Here is a 19,842-nt window from a genome sequence, read left to right as displayed (position 1 = left end):
TTCAAATCCTTCCACGCACTACAGAACTTCATAACACCCTACTGTCAATAAATGTAAGCCCCCAACTTTGAACCACTGATACCAGCACAGGCACCTTCTAAATCTTGCTTCAGTTAAATTGCTTTTCTTCCCCCTTTCATTTTCAAACCCTTTTAAGTGCTGCTGAGTTCAAAAGCTGTTAAGACTAATAAGCAGATGGAAATTAAACAATCTGTTTCCCTCATTTTTTTTATAGACAGCTCTGTTGCATTGCTGCTGGCCTTGGATGATAACCCTGGAGTGGGTGGTGATGCCGTTATTGGGAGGGGGGAGAAATAAGTGAAGGCGTCGATTATTTCCCATAGATTGTGCTTCTGATAAGGAGGTTTGACTTCTGAACAAATAGATGAATGTCTCCTAACAATCCCACAGCAGGGTTTTTATATTGCAGGATCTGGTCTTATAGGTTACTTTAATCAGCACTTTTCACTGCTTGCTTTGGAAACAGCATACAAATTACGTTAAGCAGCTGACAATGAAAAGCATCTTTTTGACTTACCCGACGCATTCTTTAAATATCCATTGGCATCCACTGAAGTATACATGACATAAGGTCCTGGCTGGTTTACACCAAAGGGCTGCAAAACAGAATTAGAGCAAAGAAAAATTAAAAATGTTAAAATGCTTTCTATGAAAAGCAACACACTATTCTGTGCAGTGAAGGTGGAAATTGAGCAAATGAAATTAAAACACCTACTCATTCATTTTCTGACTGGCATAAGTTACATTTCACTTTACTTCCTATTTGTATAACAAGATTACTTTTGAATTGAGTTTTTATTTTATTTTCAATAAAAATATAAATATGTCAATAACATGATTTGCTATGTGCACAGCATTTTCGAAATTAATATGAATGTCAATACGTTAGTCACCATTATCTTTAACTTACTTTTCTTTTTACAGGCCTGATTATGGAATTGAGCAGCTGCAGCTCTCAAGTCAAAGGTTGAGAACTTACAGTATGTTGTTACCTAAGATATAGAAGCCTCCAATTAACTACAAAAAATTCTGAAACTTCAGTACCTTAAGTCCAAAAGAAGGGTGAAGGTTTTCCACTGATAAATGGGTAAGAAAGCATAATGAGGAAGAGTCATACACTAAAATCAGAGTTGCCATTTTATTCCACATTTAGAAAAATGTGAGTGTTTATCTTGCTCCAGATTGCAAAAACCTTTAAAAACTATTCTTCCTTACCAGTCCCTTTTCTCCAATTTAAATATTTTATTCATTAACCAAATACCCAATGGGATTTAGGAACTTTGAGATTTATTCATCCAGTGACCAAATCCATTCAATCCAATTCATGACTTCTGGGTGCTGGCGCTCATTCAAAGGCAATCCTGGATGAAATGGCTGTCAGTGACAGAATATACTTAAATTGTACACGCACAATTACTTATAAACAACTTATTCAGGGTTACCAAATCACATAACCTTTATGTATTTGGTATGTGAGAGGAAATGTGATAGGTATGCAGTTAAAACCAAGACTGAAATTTGAACAAGAGTTTCCCCGATTTGTGAGGCAGCAGCACTAACCATTATACTGCTTTGCTAATATCAAGCAAAAATGAAGGAATCCCAGCAATTAATTGATTACTAAAGTATTCTTTTTACACACACATACAGAGGCGAAAGAAGTAGAAAGTTATTCTACAGCAAGGTCACAGATTAAAGGCAATGCAAAGATTCTCATTCACAAACCACTTGGATCTAAACTGTAAAGCTGAATAGGACATGCAAGAGGAACTTTAAACATAACTCTGGATGGAATGCAACATATGCTGTATTATATAAGTCATCAAGTGTAACAATGAGAATCATTCTGGGCGATTTGGGAAAAGCTTCAGATGCTTGAACATTCATACATTCAGAAATGTAGCACTTAATAAAAGTTTTATGCTATCCAGGGAATGCTTACAGAGAAAACAATAGAATTGGTTCTAGGGTCAAAAATGCCCACATATAGTCTAGTGAATCTCTTCTCCACAGCTCCCTCCTTTTACAGTATTCTTTGCATTAGATAAATCTAACATTAGGCAAGAAACAACATGTTGTTATTTATGAAGGGTGGCACGGGATTGCTGCTTCAGACATCTCAGTGTCCTGGGTTTAAATCCCTCACATGACCATCGTCATTTTTTTCAGCGATTTCAAAGAAACTTTTTGCAGGTAAAATGATTGATATAATTTCCATTCTGTAGGTTGTGATAGGCATTGTTGTATTGTGAAGTGAAGTGAGTAAAACAAAGGGAGTAAAGAGGACAATTCTGGACTCTCTGTGAAACAGGCAGCATCCTGGGAAATTCTAGAATAACACACAGGTGTTGATAAGCATGGAAGCATGTAAGCAGTGATATGTGAGGAAAAAAAAAAAACAGAACATTGTATTATTTCGCAAAATAATTGAGTGCTGCAGTAACAGGTAGTGAGGAAGAGGTTACCATGCACAACTCAGAACAACTGGACATACACTGTATGCATATACATTTATTACTGCACAGGTTGAGGGGTAAATTTTATCTGTCCAATTTAGGATCATTAGGAGCCAGTGATTATTACAGCAGTACTTAGAGATCATATTTAGAGCTTTGTCACACATTCAAGCAGAAAAGAGTCTGCTGTATGCAAATTGGTAACAGAAACATATTAATAAAGTATCTCTTTTAGTTTTAATCCAGTAATTTGCTAAACATATTTTCGAAACAGTGTGATCTAGTGGGGTGGGACAGTGGCGTAGTGGTAGCACTGCTGCCTCACAGTTAAGAAAGATGGGTTCACTTCCCGGGTCTTCTTCTCCTCGTGTCTGCGTGGGTTTCCTCTGAGTGCTCCTTTTTCCTCCCACAGTCCAAAGATGCAGGTTAGGTGCATTGGTGATTCTAAATTGTCCCTAGTGTGTGCTTGGTGTGTGTGTGTGTTTGTGTGTGTGTGCCTGCCCTGCCCGGAATTTGTTCCTGCCTTGTGCCCTGTGCTGTCTGGGACTGGCTCCAGCAGACCCCCGTCACCCTGTGTTAGGTTGGATAATGACTAACTGACTGTGATCTAGTGGGGCAGCAGCCAAAGATCACCTGGGGATTTTTATTGGAGATGGTTGTTATTTTTTCCATGAAGGAGTAAACTTATTTTCTTAACTGAGAAGTAACATTTAAAGTATTCACTGTTAAAGCAGGTAATAATACTCAGTTCAATATGCACAATGATACCGTTCAATCTCGAAATGTGTGATGGGCACATGCAAAACCCATATGGTGCTGTGAAGAAGAGTTCTGCAATACCATTCTGCCTATTTGTAAAAACATCTGTATTAAACTTTAACCTGATAAAAACTAAATTAATATCTATAACCTTTGTTGTATTATTGCCAATTGGTTACAATAATTTGTCCCTTGATAGCTTTTATTAGAAGATTGATGCATGAGCTTTTTCATTTTCTAGCGTCTCTAGTGTCATTGATCTGTTTCATTCAGACAGAAGCATTGACCTCCTGTAAAAACACTTCTAAAACACTCTTGTTTTGTCTTTTACCTGCCTTTTCTGAGCATTACTATTAAATTCAATGGAACAAGCATTTGGCTGAAAACTTTTGTAAACCACTCAATGCAGAAATTTTCTAAACTGCTCGCTGCTAAAACGCTATGGTTTTAATAGTGTCACTGGAAAAAAAAAGGTAAATAACTTTTCAAGCAGTTAAGGAGCGCTTAAGTCTAGTACTAAAATGCTATAAAAATGCTTAGGTGTGAATGGGCCGTAAGACTTCCCCTACCCAAAATGTGATGCCACTGGGATAGGCTGTGCCCACCACACAACCCCAAATTGGATTAACTAGGCATGAGAATTTTATGATAAAATGTCTTATTTGCTGTTGGTCACCTGAGATTATATTTCTTAAATTTTAGAACTTTGTGTGGCCTTCTTGACTGTTAGTTATATTTTGATAGTGTATGTATATATATATATATATATATATATATAAATATATAAAATATATATACATATAAATACAGTATATATATATATATATATATATAAATAAATATAATATAATATATAAATATATATATATATATATATATATATATATATATATATACAGTGGAACCTCGGTTTACGAGTAACTTGGTTTACAAGTGTTTTGCAAGACGAGCAAAAATTTTTAATAAATTTTGACTTGATAAACGAGCGATGTCTTGCAATACGAGCAGTATGGATACACTTTGTCTGCTGAGTGTCATGTGATCACAACTGAGCTGATGGTTCTTCTCTCTCTCTCCTTATCACACTCGCTCGCCAGGCGCGTCTCTCTCTCTCCTTATCTCGCTTTCTCGCTCGCCCAGCGCGTCTGCATCTCTTTCTCCTTATCTCGCTCGCTCGCCCAGCGTGTCTCTCTCTCTCTCTTTCTGGCAATCGTGTCCTGTTCTCCGTCTGAGTCTGCTTGCCTCACTCATATAGTCAACATCTGTACAAGCGTATACTGTTTGTTACAGCATTGTGACTGTGTATGTGTGCGCTGTGAAGTACGAGTCCCCATTTTGCTCCCCAAAACACGAAGCTGAGTCTCAGTACTTTAACACCTGCTTTATTCAGCTTGAAACATCAACAGCGCTGTTATTTATTGTAGCGGGATCTTTATAATGTTCCTTGTATGACCCATTGACGACAGGCGCTTATAGCATGTCTGCGATCTTTTTGGATGCGCTTATACGCTGAACTGCTACAGCGCTGGGAGACTGCGATTGCTTTGGGACGCTCTTCCGCGTGTCGTCCCGTTGGGTGTAATCCCACATGAGTTTAGAAACTCACACCAGCCATGATTCTTTTTAAAGGTAAAGTGCAGGTTAATTTGAATTATGTATTTTACTTTGTATTTTGTATTAATCATTTTTATATGAATAGTTTTGTGTTGTGGAACTGAATCATCTGAGTTTCCATTATTTCTTATGGGGAAATTCACTTTGATATACGAGTGCTTTGGATTGCGAGCACATTTCCGTAACAAATTATGCTCGCAAACCGAGGTTCCACTGCATATATATATATATATATATATATATATATATATATATATATATATATATATATATATATATATATATATATATATATACACACACACACACACACACATATACAGTATCTGTATTTCTAATGGCAAGGAGGTGCTCATCCAATCCTTTGTATTTATCTTTACTGCAAGGCCTTTATTGTCTTAGTATTTTCTACAATCAGTAAAATTAATCTGGAAGTCAAAAATCATGTGGTCAGCAGATCCCAGTAGCTTTGAATGAGGTCTTCTTGGCTCATCTGCTCACAACCATATGCTGCCATTGCATTATGTGAAAAGAAACATAAGACATGTTTCAAGCTAAAAAATTGATGAATGAAGCATATAAATACAGAACATTTGCTTTAAAAGTGACACAGTATATTATCTAGATCAATAGCCGACTTACATGATAATCTGCAATAAAAGGTAGGAGTAGCAAATCATTGTAAGAAACAATGACATAATTAACATCAAAAGAAAAAGTACTCTGGCATAACCTGAATTATTACTTTCATTAGATTTGTTTATCTCTTATTTGTAAAACATATGAGAGGCATTTCAGTAACAGAATAAAAGTCTGCTTTGTGCACAGTCCTTTATAATGTATTGTTCTTGAATACGTAATCTATTCCTACTGAAGAAAATGTAGCGTGGTTTAAGTGTAACAATTTGAAGGACTGCAAAAAGAATTAAAGACTGCATTTCACCAGTTGTCTTCAATCAGATTAAAAGAACATGGAAAAATTCTAGATGGAATATCTCCAGGTCTATATTTATAAAACAAAAACAGACATGCTTAAGAATTATTAAAAATACACAATTGAATATTTAACTTAAGTGGCTAATACTTAAGAAAACAAGATGTTATCATATTATGCAGTATGCTGTGATATCCATTTGGAGTTCCCACTGAAGATCTCCTCCATTGAGGGTTGTTTACACCAGCAAGGGGAGAGTACTTCTCCATGTTAGGGTTCGTAGACACTGCCTTCTATAGTGGTTTGTCAGTGCTAAATCTCCATTGAAACCAGGGTGACACAGAGAAAGAGAGATCTTGGAGGGATCATACCAGAATACCCCAGGTATTGTGGGTTGTAAACAAAACAGAACTGGGTGGCAGAGTAAGGACACAGAAAGTCAAAGTCAAATCAACGGTATGTTTTTGCATATTACTGTTTACTGAGTGTAGACTCAAACTGCTGTAACAAGTTAAAGCCAAAATACCTTCTGGCCAATGGGGGCTCAGTATATGGTCCCTACCAAAGGAAGCTGGGATTTATTTATGGCTGAGGCCACAAAAGAGCATCAGCAGGATGCCAGTGACTTCTTGTTTACCTTTCAACAGAGGGGATAGCCACTCTGAAGGAGATAAATCCCATTTTCCTAAACATCCATCCATCCATTCATTGTCCAACCCGCTATATCCTAACTACAGGGTCATGGGGGTCTGCTGAAGCCAATCTCAGACAACACAGGGCGCAAGGCAGGAAACAAACCCCGGGCAGGGCTCCAGCCCACCGCAGGGCTTCCTAAACACCAATATGATATTTTTGCATTGGCTTCTATTCAGTTTGGTGTGCTTCAACTGACAATGCTTGAGCTGTAGCAACACTAAACTCTAATATTGCTTTAATACTGTTGAACATGGCAATATGCATTCATTATACAAGATGAACAGCTTTTGTTCTTTTCTTAAAGGGAATTTTTTGTTTCTCTCTCTGGAATTGGTTAATGGTATAGAACACTCTGCCTCAAAGCTGCTATTCTCCCTATATACCAATACAGAAGAGCACAGCAGACCACCCCAACTTATAAAGGCATAACATCAAAGAGAGATAGAAATATGGTTTGACTAAAAGGCTTTTTTTTAAGGGTTGGGAATAAGAAAGACAGCAGTTGTTAGTAAATGTTCTATGACAAACCTCAAGGCAAAACAGAATGCTTGGTTTAGTTTCTGTCCTATTACATACTTAAAATTGGTCTGCGTCAAAATTAGAAATTACAAGCAAAGCTGATAATGTTATACGGTTCAGAGACCGTAGATTGCAATGACTAAAAAATACTCATGACTTCATAAAGTGAAAATAAATGTACTCCCAAGTCTTACAGCCTTGCAAGAGTTTATCTTGACTAAGGTAAAAACGACTGTGTAGCTGAGAACTGTGTGCAAGGATATATATAAAGAGAAAATTTTATTATCTCATATTAAAATATTGCAATTTTATTTTTTCCCTGCCAATTTGCTATAGTAAAATTCAGATTCAATTGGTATTGGTATTCTGCCTACCAACATGCTTGCCTGCAGACCGACTGATAGTTTTAATAGTGTGTTAGAGGCAATTCAGTTAACCTTTAGAATGGCAGATAAAATATTGACATGTTAAATAATGGAAATGTAATGTTTCATTAGTCTGGGATTCATCAGTTAAGTATTTGTTCAATCAAAATAAGATCACTCCTGACCTGCAAGTCTGCAGTTATTGCTATGCCATGTAATTACCTAAGCATACATTTTTTATACAGAGAGAGAGAGAGAAAGAGAGTAAGCAGTGCAGCAGTATGCCTTACAGAAACCAAATTTGCCTGATTAAGGGGCCTTAGCTGCCTCGAAAGCTTGCATTTGTAATCTCTTTAGTTAGCCAATAAAAGGTGCCATTTCACCCTATTTTCTCCTGTATCAATCTATGGCTAACACAGTACAACACTCTACTGCCATGTCTGTAACTGACATGTTGCTGATTGCTACTGCTGCCTCACAACTCCACTTTAGCTAGTCTGAGTTCAACATTGTGTTGAGCTTGCACACATTCTTCATGTGTCTAGGTGGGTTTGTTTCCAGCTATTCCGATTTTCCTCCCATATCACAAAGATGAAGTTGTTAGAATGACTGGCAAATCTAAACTGACTATTTGTGAGTGGGCACTGTGATGGACTACTGCTCTGTCCTAGGTGGCTGCCAGGATTGCCTCTGGTTACTAAATCCCTGAGCTCTGCTAACTGGGTCAAATATTGGAATGAATAAAAGGCATACTTGCTTAGTCTGGACATCACTGGGGTCATATTGCATGTGTTGGATTTTGAAGTGCACAATATTGACATTTAAAATATAAAAATGATTAAAATCTTTTGCGCCTTTTGTGTTCTACCTTTCTTACAGACAGATTTAGTTAAACGTTAACTTGAAATAGTGGGTATCTTCTATAACCTCTCTGTGCTTTAGTTGCTGTCACTGCTTCAAAGCAATTGTAAACTGCTTGCCTTAATGACCACCAGCACTGGGATTAACAATGAAAAGCTAAAGCTAAGCAGTGCTTGGTATTATTGGTTTGGTCTGGCATGGCAGATTAAGCTTAGGTTAAAAGAGCCAAGCTCAATCATAAAAGATTTATAGCGGGTACTATTCCCAACAGACACAGATTCATTGGTGCTCCAGTTATTGGGCTATTAACTAACACAGTGTATGTAGCATATATTTATAATAGGGGACATCACATTTTTCAGCCAATCAGTATGTCCAATTAAAACCAACCTCAATGATCTGCCAACTGCATACACCTCATACACCACACAATAATCCACCTGCAGTATGTTTCCATCTTCTGAATCTGCTTATGCAGTGCAGCCCTTCAGAGATCTGGGGCATACAGCATTAAAAATTTTTTTAAACTCTCAGCAGGTTTTGAGTCACAGAATAAATCATCTAATCACCAGTGATAAGTCCACTGCATTTAAAAAACTCTCCAAACTTTCCCTTCAGTGCTTTTGTTTGAAATATATGAAAGGTACTGCTACTGTTCATCTCACTTCTGTTTTGCATCTTTAAGATTCTGAGGGAAAATATGTTAAATTTGATGAGTGTGACACTTTGCGTCAAACTTATTTTGTATCCTATTTCCATACAGCAGGCTGTGCTTTTAAGATTATGCAGTTCATCCTCCAAATATGCAACTGTTACTTACCATTTACAAACCCAACAATATTCAGCATTTCTGATGAACAGATTCATCTGTCTTTCTGCCATATTTTAATTTCTGTATAGTCAGGAATAACAGGGCAGGCAACAAATAAGTTGTCTGATTCCTACAATTTATTATTTTCACTATAGATGGGGCTTGTTGCTAATTTGGCTAAACTGTAGTTTTTTTTTTATTTCTGACCATCACTAAAATTAGGATGGTTACGCATTTTTTGCATAATATTGTATACTATGCAGTGCCAGCACATAACAGTAAAAGCCATAAAACCATTAGGCACCCAGCAAATGATTAAACTCCTTTATATTTCTGCTGGTCTAGCACTTTGCAAAATTCACTTTCATCAGCACAATGTAATATATTACAGTAACAACACAAGATTTGGAAGTCTGTTATTTTCAGTTGAAGGCAAGGAAGAAAAATGTTAAAAACATTCTGAGACAATGCATTCTAATATACAGATGCTTGGAGAAGTAACCATCCATTAGGTATTCAGTAAACTATGTCTTAACTTTCATTTTTAATTTATATTTAATTTTGAGTTTCAGGGTCTGAATAAAAACACCTGCAGAAAAAAAATAATAGAGAAACAAAAAGTAAAAATATAGTATCTAAGTAAAACCTTGAAATGAAATGATGTTAGAAAGACTTAAATTCAGTGGTTGTTTTATTCTCATATATAGAACGCAAATACAGTAAAGATATCCAAATAAAGCATTCCTCCTAATTAGTTATTGCTTGTAAAACAGGTCAGGAAGATGCCTATATCTGATCTTAACATTACAATTAAATTTTGTCTTTTGAAATAAACACAAATATTTAGAAAATGGAGAGCAATATGGAACAAGGTTAATCAAGGTGTGATTGAACACCAGAAAGATGCTCTGCTTAACTGCACAGGAAAGCTGGGGAGCTATTACTCTAAATGAAAATCACATACAACATTAAGCTAGCTAAAAAGAGCTACTTTAAACATTGTTACTTCAACCTAAAAAAAGAGTATGAGGTTTATTGGTCAGATTCACTTAAAATGTAAGAATCAATAATAATTAGTGCTGAGATAAGCTCTGGCTTCCATTGACAATAAACGCTGGATCAAGTAGGTAGATAAATGGGTGGGAGGGTAGAAAGGAGGACTTCAAGTATATAGTCTGTTCTTCTGAATAGTCATACTATAGACCTGACACTATAGATCTCTTAGTCAGTTTAACCTAGCACACCAACCAGGACGAAAAGTAGCACTTGTAGTTTAATTTTTTCCTAGTGGACTATGAGAAAGAAAAAACTTAAACCCTTAACTTGTATTCCTTTATGAGGAAGGGCTGACCTCTGCTACTATCAGAAGACCCCTGAAGAATGTAAGATCTTTATGGACTATAAGAATGTTTAAATTGATTCTAAGTAGGTGCAAATACAGGGGTGTATTCCTTAGGAATGCAAATGACTGTTTATTTCATGTTTTAGGACATTCCAGTATGACATAAATTAAGATTTATGTATAACCTCAGAATGAACTACTAGGGGTTTTTTTTCTTTTCTAGGATATAAAAGAGAGAACATTTTTACTTTAGGTATTCTGCTAAAACCCAAATCAGTCGACTGAGTTGGAAAGAGGCAGTCTCACATTCTCTCTACTCACCAAGAATTAAGAATAAAGAAATTATTTTTACTTTAATTGGGTTTGAGTTCTTCCGTTGTTTCCGACTTCAGCGCTCACAACTATGAATTGATTCCTGCAGACAAGAGGAGAGCTACTGCCCAAAGTGAAAGAAATCAAATTCCTTGTAGTTGTGTTCATAACGGAGGGCACAGATTATGGTGGTGTCTGTGGACACTGTACCAGATTGTGAGAGAGAAGTCCCAGTAAAACATTTAGATTCACAGGTCAAGTTTACATATTCTTTCTCATCTATGGCTGCCAGCACAATGCTGCTGAACTTGCCCTTGCTGATAGGACGAAGAGCTCCACAGTAATATAAAATCTTAAAAGAGAATCATGGCTTGTCTGGGTTGAAACAACACAACTAAGGTGGTTTAGGCATGCAGTTAGGGTGCATCAGGCATGATCCACCGGTACGGAAGATGACCAGGGCACAATCTGGTGAGATCTCTTGAGTGGACAGGGAATATGCGAGGGTTCACAGGACCAACTAGAAAATATTGGTAGGAAGAGAGAAGCTTGGCATATTGACGCTACAACCCACCTCCAAAAAAGTGACTGAAGTTAAGCTATACTGTGCAGGGAAAAATATTTACATTTTAGTTCTAATGCTATACTATACTAGAGCTTTTGCACACATTCAGTAATAAAGATGTTATTAAGACTTCTATAAGACAATGAAGAAAACATATTTGTAAAACTATACTTAAAAGACTAGGCACTGCGTATAAGGAAATCTAAAGCTTTGCTTTGGCGTTCTTAGTACAAAAATCGAGTTCATTCTAGTGAAGCATGTGACTTTCAGGGTGCCCTTCAAAGACAGTGTATAGATGCAGAATATATAGTAGCTGCTTTTAACAAAGCACTTTTAAAAAGGACATTGTTTCTTTGTGACAACAGTTAATTTGCTCATTGTTAGAGCATGTGCCAACAGCACTTAGGCCATCATTTGCTGCTACTCTGATAAAAAAAAAACAGCCAGTGAATAAACAGTTGCATCGAAGGAGAAACGTCTCACAGATATCTAACACAATCACTTCATAGGCACAATAAATTGTTACTTCAATATGCACATTTACCCGTTTATTAAACAGATTTAAATTTATGCTTGAACAAAGCACAGAGCATAACGTGGGTCTATTCTGATCAAACAGTGAATGTTTTGTACCCATAACCTTACATACAGTGCTTAATTTATAAATAATGAGGTGCTAAAGCTCATAACGACTGCTCAAGGCAGAATGGGGCTATGCCACCAATGGCAAATTGGGCACTGAAGCACAGCAATTACATCATTGAGCTAATAAATACACAGAATCAGTACTGTTTACACATATACTTGCATGTATAAACTTAACTTGAATATCTTGAATTCTTAGTTTTCCACTGTGCAGCAGACTCGTAGTCGACTTTTTGCTCTCATCAACTTCATCTAATTTGTCTTCACTCCCATTGCCTTGCTTCTGTTCCTTTTATCTCTCAACTTTCATTTTAGTATCCACACCCCACAGCACCAGACCCAGCTTTTTTGTTTTTTTTAATTATACTGACTTGACAATTTATTTCAATCTGTGTGTCTTTCAGCGATTGTTCCATATGTTTTTTTAAATAAAATCTGTGTAATAAATTTTGTATTTTAAATCTTATATAAAATTGAAAACAAATATTTTATGTAGATTTTGGAGTTCTGGATCATAGGTGGAAGTCCTGTGTTTGGAGGTCCCAGAATGTAGAGGGACCAAAATGAAAATTGGCTGAGCTCCGGTCAGCTCTGGCACAAATTAAGCACTGCTTACATGACTGTGTGTTCTTCAGTCTACAACAGTTCAAAACTGTGGTATACTGATTATCAAAATCAAACTTCAGTGAACATATAGTTGGTAGGGGTAGCCATTAACTTTACAAAGGAGTATCTTATGAGGACAATGGTTACTTACCTGCTTTAATTTTCCAGTATTGCTAAATGTGGCATGATGAGACTCATTAACAATAAAGTGACCATGTATTCATAACAGAAAGAGTTAATTTAGAGAATTAAAAATACCAGTAAAATAGTGTCATTTAGGCAACAACAAAAATCTGTATTTCACTATGCATCTGCCTTCAGCCAGTGTGTAAAAAAAGATTACTGGATGGTTGCTATTTACTTATTAGAGCTTACATATTTTCTAAACTCTTGTCCCCAAGCAGTACTTCTTGCTTAGAATTAGGAGGCACTCATTACCTATGTTCATGCTGTTGATGGGGTTGCTGAGGTAGGATTTGTCTAACATTCTGAAGGTACAACACATATAGTGCAGAATCCATACCTCTTCAAAACATGTGCAGTGTAGGAACCTGCACTCAGTGGGTAACTGCTGTGTTCCAGTATGTACAAAAAACATCTTTGCTTGCAGAAGTTTAGAGTCATCAGGTGATATGACAGCATGTTTTAAAGTATGGAAGGAAATCAGAATACTAGGAGATAGGAGACTATCTTGAATACACTGGGGTTTCACACACTGCAATGCACCATAAAGTTTAGAATTACGACCAAAATATTCTGAACAGGAAAGACCATGCTGCTCTAAATCAAGAGGCTATCGTTAAGTTAATCATATTTATACAGGTTTAGACCCTCTACTTGTTCTGGAGACATTCATTTGCGACATATGAAAGGGAAAGATTGCTTCATAAGCATTACTTGCAGGTATAAACTAATAGTGTTACCATTTTAAATTATCATTCATATGTACTGAAACTGAGATCTCATTACAGATTTACAGTAAGGGTGTAAGTTGACTGCTGCAGGCTAAAATTGAATTTCAAAAGGTTTTATGATGTCCTGAAAGAAGACTAGAAAGCAGGCAGCCTGGAATATGAAGTACATCTTTACTTTAACTTTCCTTTGTTTTATACATCTAAAAGACCACAAAAATAATACTTAAAGATATGTTGCACATAAAATGTATAGCATACAACCCAAGGAAGACCTGACTGCAACACAATCTTTAAATCCCAGGAACCTTTCTTCAGGATGAAGGTAGATTAATGAAGCACTTCGACGATGTCGTGACTTAACTGAGCTAGAAAGCTCTGGTCAGTTCTAATAAATCGCATTCCTAGATATGCAGTTAGCCTTCTGTAATGGGAGCTGTCGGGGAAATCAATCCTTTTCATTCAGCAGTAGATCTGAGGTGAATGTAAATAGAACAGCTGCACAGAAACCACTCCTGCTGTGTTTATCAGGATGGTATTAAAACAAAAGAGGGTCTGACAGGACAAGTACAAAACACAAGTTGTTTTCTATTTGTTTTGGTCAATCTGGCTTACCTATTAATATTAATTTTTAAATAACAAAATAAAAGGTCAATTAAAATAATCTGCATAGAGCTCTTGGGGAATATATTTTCACATATAAGAGACTCTAATTATTATGGGTGACACTTACAATCATTGTTTAGCTAATGCTTTTACTCAAGGTGACTTATGAGATCAAGTTATGTTATTATTTATTTACAAACATAGATATATACAGTATATATATATATATATATTCATTTTTACAACTTGAGCATATTGTTTACATGAATTTGTTATTTCAAAAAGACATGAAATTATTTTGCTTAGCTTTTTTAATGATAAAAAGGTAAACAACAAGATCTGTAAATAAATGAATGAGATTTCCATGTTTTTGTATATGCTAGATCATTCACGTCCACAGGTTCACTGCATTTTTTCACTTTCTAACCATATGATATTTGTTATTTCCATAAATTCATACCACCAAATGTATTTTCCATTGTGGGATAATAAAATATATCTAGACATTGTGAATTAGCTGTAGTGATTCTAAAGCCCAAAGCGTGTTTACTTACTGATTTTCCAAGACTCATTAATTTTTTTCCTTCTGTTGCTTTTTTTTTCTATAACTTCCAACTCCCAACCTCTTTCAGCTATACTTTAAACATGCCAGCAATTTTGAGAATTTAGTAGACTACTGGTGAAAGTGTGTGGTTACTACAGATATCATGTGATTCCTTTTTAAACTGTTTAAAATAATGTCATTAAGCAAAACTAGACACCCTAGACTGACATAGCGAAAACAGGATATTAGACATTTTTGCAAATTTATTAAAAGTAAAAAACTGAAATATTATATTTACACAAGTATTCAGACACTTTTTTTATGACACTTGAAATCTGGCTCAGGTGTATCTCATTCTACTGATCATAGCTGAGATATCTGGAATCCACCTTTGGACTTCAATTTGATTGCACATGATTAGATAAGGCACACACCATGTCTATATTAGCCCCCACAACTGACAATGATTATCAGAACATAAACAAAGGTAGGCTAAAGGAATTGCCTGAAGAGCTTAGAGTTAGGATTATATAAAGACAAAGATCTGGGGAAGGATTTAAAAAAATCATCAGTACTGAAGGTTCCCAAGAGTAAAGTGGCCTCTATAATTCTTAAAATGGAAAACATTTGGAGCAACTCCTACAGCTGGCCATCCAGCCATACTAGGCAACTGGGGGAGAAGGACCATGGTAACAGACGTGAGTTTCTTTGAGCTCCAAAGAATCTGTGTAGATACTGGAGAAACTTCTAGAAGGGCGGCCATCTCTACAACATTGACCTGGCTTTTATGGCAGACTAGCAAGACAGCAGGCTCTCCTCATTATAAGACACATGAAATGGAGTCTGTAAAAAGCACCTAAAGGATTCTCAGACTGTGAGAAACAATCTTCTCTAGTCTGACATATCTAAGATTGAACCATTTGGCATCAATTTTAAGAGTTATGTTTGTGAGAAGACGGGCTCTGCATATCACCAATGCAAAACCATTCTAAACATGAAACATAGTGATTGCAGCATCACACTGTGGGGTCGATTTTCAGCAGTAGGGACGGGTCAAGAGAAAGCTGAAGAAAGCAAAGTACTGAGACACCCTCAATGAAAACCTACTCCAAAGAACTCTGAAATAGAACAATGATCCTACGCTTAAAGCAAAGACAACACATGAGTGGTTTAGGGACAACTCTAGGAATGCCAAAATATATCCCTGCCAGAATTCAAAATAAACATGATTGAACATCTCTGGAGGGACCTAAAATAGCTGTCTACCGAAACTGTCCATTCAAACTGACAGTTTAAGAGGATCTGCAGAGAAAATGGCAGAAAACCTCCAAATCCAGGGGTCTAAAGCTTGTCATATTATATTCCAGTTTTCCTTTTGTTATTCAAGGGTATTGATTGTTGCTTGATGTAAGAAACAAATTCATTTAAGCATTTTAGCGAAGGCTACAATATTTTATTACCATAAATGATCTGTAGTTGAGTGAGACACATGCCTTATTCAAACTAGGTCTGGATAACTGTTAGAATATTGCATATGAAATTCTGTTTCTGATTTACTTAATCATGAATAAACAGGTGAAACTGTGTTTAGACACTGGATACTCCATTTACTTTTCAATAAATGATTTTTGAGATTATATGCTACGAGTTCTCCTCTATTTAGAACGCACAGTTGAATCTTTTTGGACTGCTGGCAAGTTATTGTTGCTTTACAGATAAATGTATTATCATTACAAATTTTAAACTGTACCTGTGGCTAATTGAACTTTTTTAACAAACGTATTTAGGTGTCAGATTGTGTCAGTTAATTTGTGGTCTTGTTTTATTATTTGTCTGTGAAGTTTAGGAATATAATGTAGCATAAGTTTTACTTCTTTATAAAATGTACACATACAGTATGAACTTATATTAAACAAACTAAGTGTTACATCCTCTTCCTTTGTTAACCACATCACTAGCTTCTTGGCAACAGCTGCTGATTCAGTCCTATGTGAACCATGTTTATTGTCAGAAGGTTTAAACATTTAAGCAAGCCCTAACATTCTAGGTTGGATTCTCACATCTGGTAATTGTTGAGCGAAGTCTGCACATTCTTCCATTGTTTCTGTGCGTTTCCCTCCATGCAAGGAATTAGGCAATACAGATGGTAAAGAGTGGCAATGTGAAGTGAAAGCAAAGATCTGGAGTAGGACATTGTTAATTAGTTGGAATTGGCTTATTCTAGTTGGCTCTTTGTGTTTTTTCAGCCTAAAATTAACCTCATGCGTTCAGTACAACTGTAGTAAAATTCTGATAGAATATGGAGGGGCCAATGTTTTAATACTAGTTGATCAAGTCACCAGACAGGTGCAACATTTAGCAAGTTTTCAAATAGGAACAATTTACCGTATTCTGCACACTGGACGTATCAGGTTGAATGTAACTAGTTGAACATAATTGAAACATATTTTTAAAAAAACTGACTTTTGAAAGTAAATACAGTGGAACCTCGGGTCACGACCATAATTCATTCCAAAACTCTGGTTGTAACCCGATTTGGTCGTGACCCGAAGTAATTTCTCCCATAGGATTGTATTTAAATACAATTAATCCGTTCCAGACCGTACGAACTGTATGTAAATATATTTTCTTTAAAGATTTTTAAGCACAAAAATAGTTAATTATACCATAGAATGCACAGTGTAATAGTAAACTAAATGTACTGTAAAAACATTGAATAACACTGAGACAAACACCCAGGCTCCCTGCTCAGCAGCTCTCCCAGCAACTCGCTTGCTTGCTCTCTCTCTCTCGCACCAGCTTTCTCCTCCTGCTTCCTGCCTTCTCCTGCAACCTCCCATTCTTTCCTGTTCTCTTCTTTTTTGCTTTAGCTGACTCGCATTTCTATTTATGAAGAGGCGTGGTAATCGTGGCAATCAGCCGCTCCTTGGAACAATTACGGAATGTGGACCACTTCTCACCTCTGCACTTAGGTGAGAAATGCCCACATCACAAACTCCTCAGGAACCGCTTCGGCCACACACCACCACGCAGCCTCGCTAGGCCGTGAGTGCGGTGATTATTTATTAAAACTGGCCTTTTTGATGGGAGCTGTGGACCTGCTATACCACAGGAGGAAGCTGGGTTGACAGAAGGTAACAGTTTTGAGGGAGAGTCCCTCTGCATGATGCACTGAGAACAATGTACAGTACAGGGAGAGACTGAACACATGCAGAAATCATCGGTGCGCACGAACTAGAAGGGAAATGAAATAGAGCACAAAGAGTTCACAGCGAATGCACAGGGAGAGACTGAATACGTGTGGAAATCATCGGTGCATATGAACCGGAAGGGAAACTGGCTTGTTCATCAACCGAGTGTGTGGTCATGAACAGATGCAAAAGTTTGGCGAACTTTTTGGTCATAACCCGATTTGTACGCGTTCAGAGACGTTCGTGAACCAAGGTTCCAATTTAATGGTTTGTTTATTTATACCTCACATTCATTTTATATTGAAATATATGTGGGGTAATACCCCATACACACTTTACAATGCTGTGATATTTTACAGATCTGTTCTTGCTCATCACCTCCATGATCAGCCTTTTTATAATTTTGAATGGTTAGTTTGTTTTATCATTAGTAAAACAGACAGCCTTCTGTTCCTTAAAAGACAACCTTCATAATGTAGTTTAAGAGAGGTTTTATGATACAACAGTTAAACATTCACTGCAGTAAGCACAAGCTGGTTTCTCTCCTAATTAATGCTAATGGAAACTGCACTGTACATATTAATTTCTGCAGACTTGACATACAATACCTATGCCAATGAGACGCAATTTAAAAAATATCCATTTCCAGTTCATCTGTGTTACATTTTTTCTGCAGCATTAAGAGGGGAAAAAAGATGTCTCAATTTAAATGAGATAACCCTAACCTCGCATGTAACTGTTTACAGTAACTGAAGTCCTGCACAACTGGAGTACCACATACATTTTTGTGCTTTGTTTTAAAATGTTGCTCTTGTTTGTTTACTTAGTTGTTCCTGATAAACATTTAAAGTCATTTTTATAGGGCTTTTCTAAGTTGGTATGAATAAAACATGTAGTAAATAAAGTTGAAGAAATACCTATAGATTATTCAGTCATTTCACATGTATAGAGTCACTGTGCTTTAATTTGTATAATAGAGATTTATATAATAGTCATAGTACGTCTTCTGACTCCTATGAGCAAAAAAGAATCATAGCTGGGAAAAAAAAATCAATGACAGCATTTAAAGTGTTTGTGCAATCACAAGCAATTTTGTTTGGGTTTTTTATTTGCATTACAGGCAATACAAAATGTTTGTGACTCTACACTCGTTTTGATTATTTTGCTTTTGTTCACACAGAGGATCCCATTTCTTGAAAGGTCTATGGTTTGAGTGTAACATTCATTTGCGTTTTCATGTGCATCTTTTAAATAACAGTGCATGAGTCAAAAGCCCTTTCAAACACATTATAAAAAGAAAGTAAAATATATTAATAATGTTATAAATATAAAAAGAATTTAAAGAATAAAAAAAACCCTAAATGTTTTAAATTCAACTGTATTTTTAATATGAATATTCAAGACTTATTTTTTTTTTCTAATTTGACAGCTCCACAATGTATGTGATAATAAACTTATACTTGATTCTTAATGGACTGGTTCACTGACACATCAAGCAAATAAAATACAGTAAAACAATAAACTAATGACAGCATAATAAAGACAACTATAAGTTTTACAAAAATAGCCATGTCAGGAGGCAACATTTATCTGTGGAGGATGTAATTTATATTTTTAAATAAGAAAAGTCATAATATATTGAACCAAAAATATAGTAAGTACAATTAATAAAAAAACAACTAATAACCTCTTTTTGGCCAAGTTTACGCAAAGGATTTTTATCCAGATTACTAAACCACCACAATATGCTAGAAATGCAAGCACCACTTAACAAGGTTAATAGAAAAGTACTGTAACATCAGATTAAGCACAGAAATCACAGTGCTGTGCAAAGGCTGAATGTTATAGCTTTTTATAGCCATAGCAAATGGATTTCTCTTTGCTTTCCCTGAGGGAATAGCAGCCCACCTCACTCTAAAATCTCAAGAATGGAGACAAACAAAGGTACTGCGAAGCACCTCATTTCTATTTGATATGTAATGCTTACACACAAATAATGTATACAAAATAGAAAGCACCCCTCCCTCTGTATGGGTACCAGGCTGCATTTCCATCATTTGCACTTTAGGAAAGTGCAAAAACAT

The 19,842-nt window shown here is 36.1% G+C and overlaps 1 protein-coding gene across 1 annotated transcript in view; it reads right to left on the bottom strand.

Moving 5' to 3' along the window:
* The window catches only part of itfg1 (integrin alpha FG-GAP repeat containing 1), a 435,759-nt gene that overhangs the window by 82,631 nt on the left and 333,286 nt on the right, over window positions 1-19,842 (bottom strand). Inside the window, exon 14 of the mRNA XM_039763123.1 lies at window positions 539-617. Coding sequence (XP_039619057.1) covers window positions 539-617 — 79 coding nt within the window. The remainder of the gene's footprint in view (window positions 1-538; window positions 618-19,842) is intronic.

The sequence above is a fragment of the Polypterus senegalus genome, chromosome 9, assembly GCF_016835505.1.
Source record: "Polypterus senegalus isolate Bchr_013 chromosome 9, ASM1683550v1, whole genome shotgun sequence".
Lineage (NCBI taxonomy): Eukaryota > Metazoa > Chordata > Cladistia > Polypteriformes > Polypteridae > Polypterus > Polypterus senegalus.
This window is presented reverse-complemented; position numbering and strand designations above follow the sequence as displayed.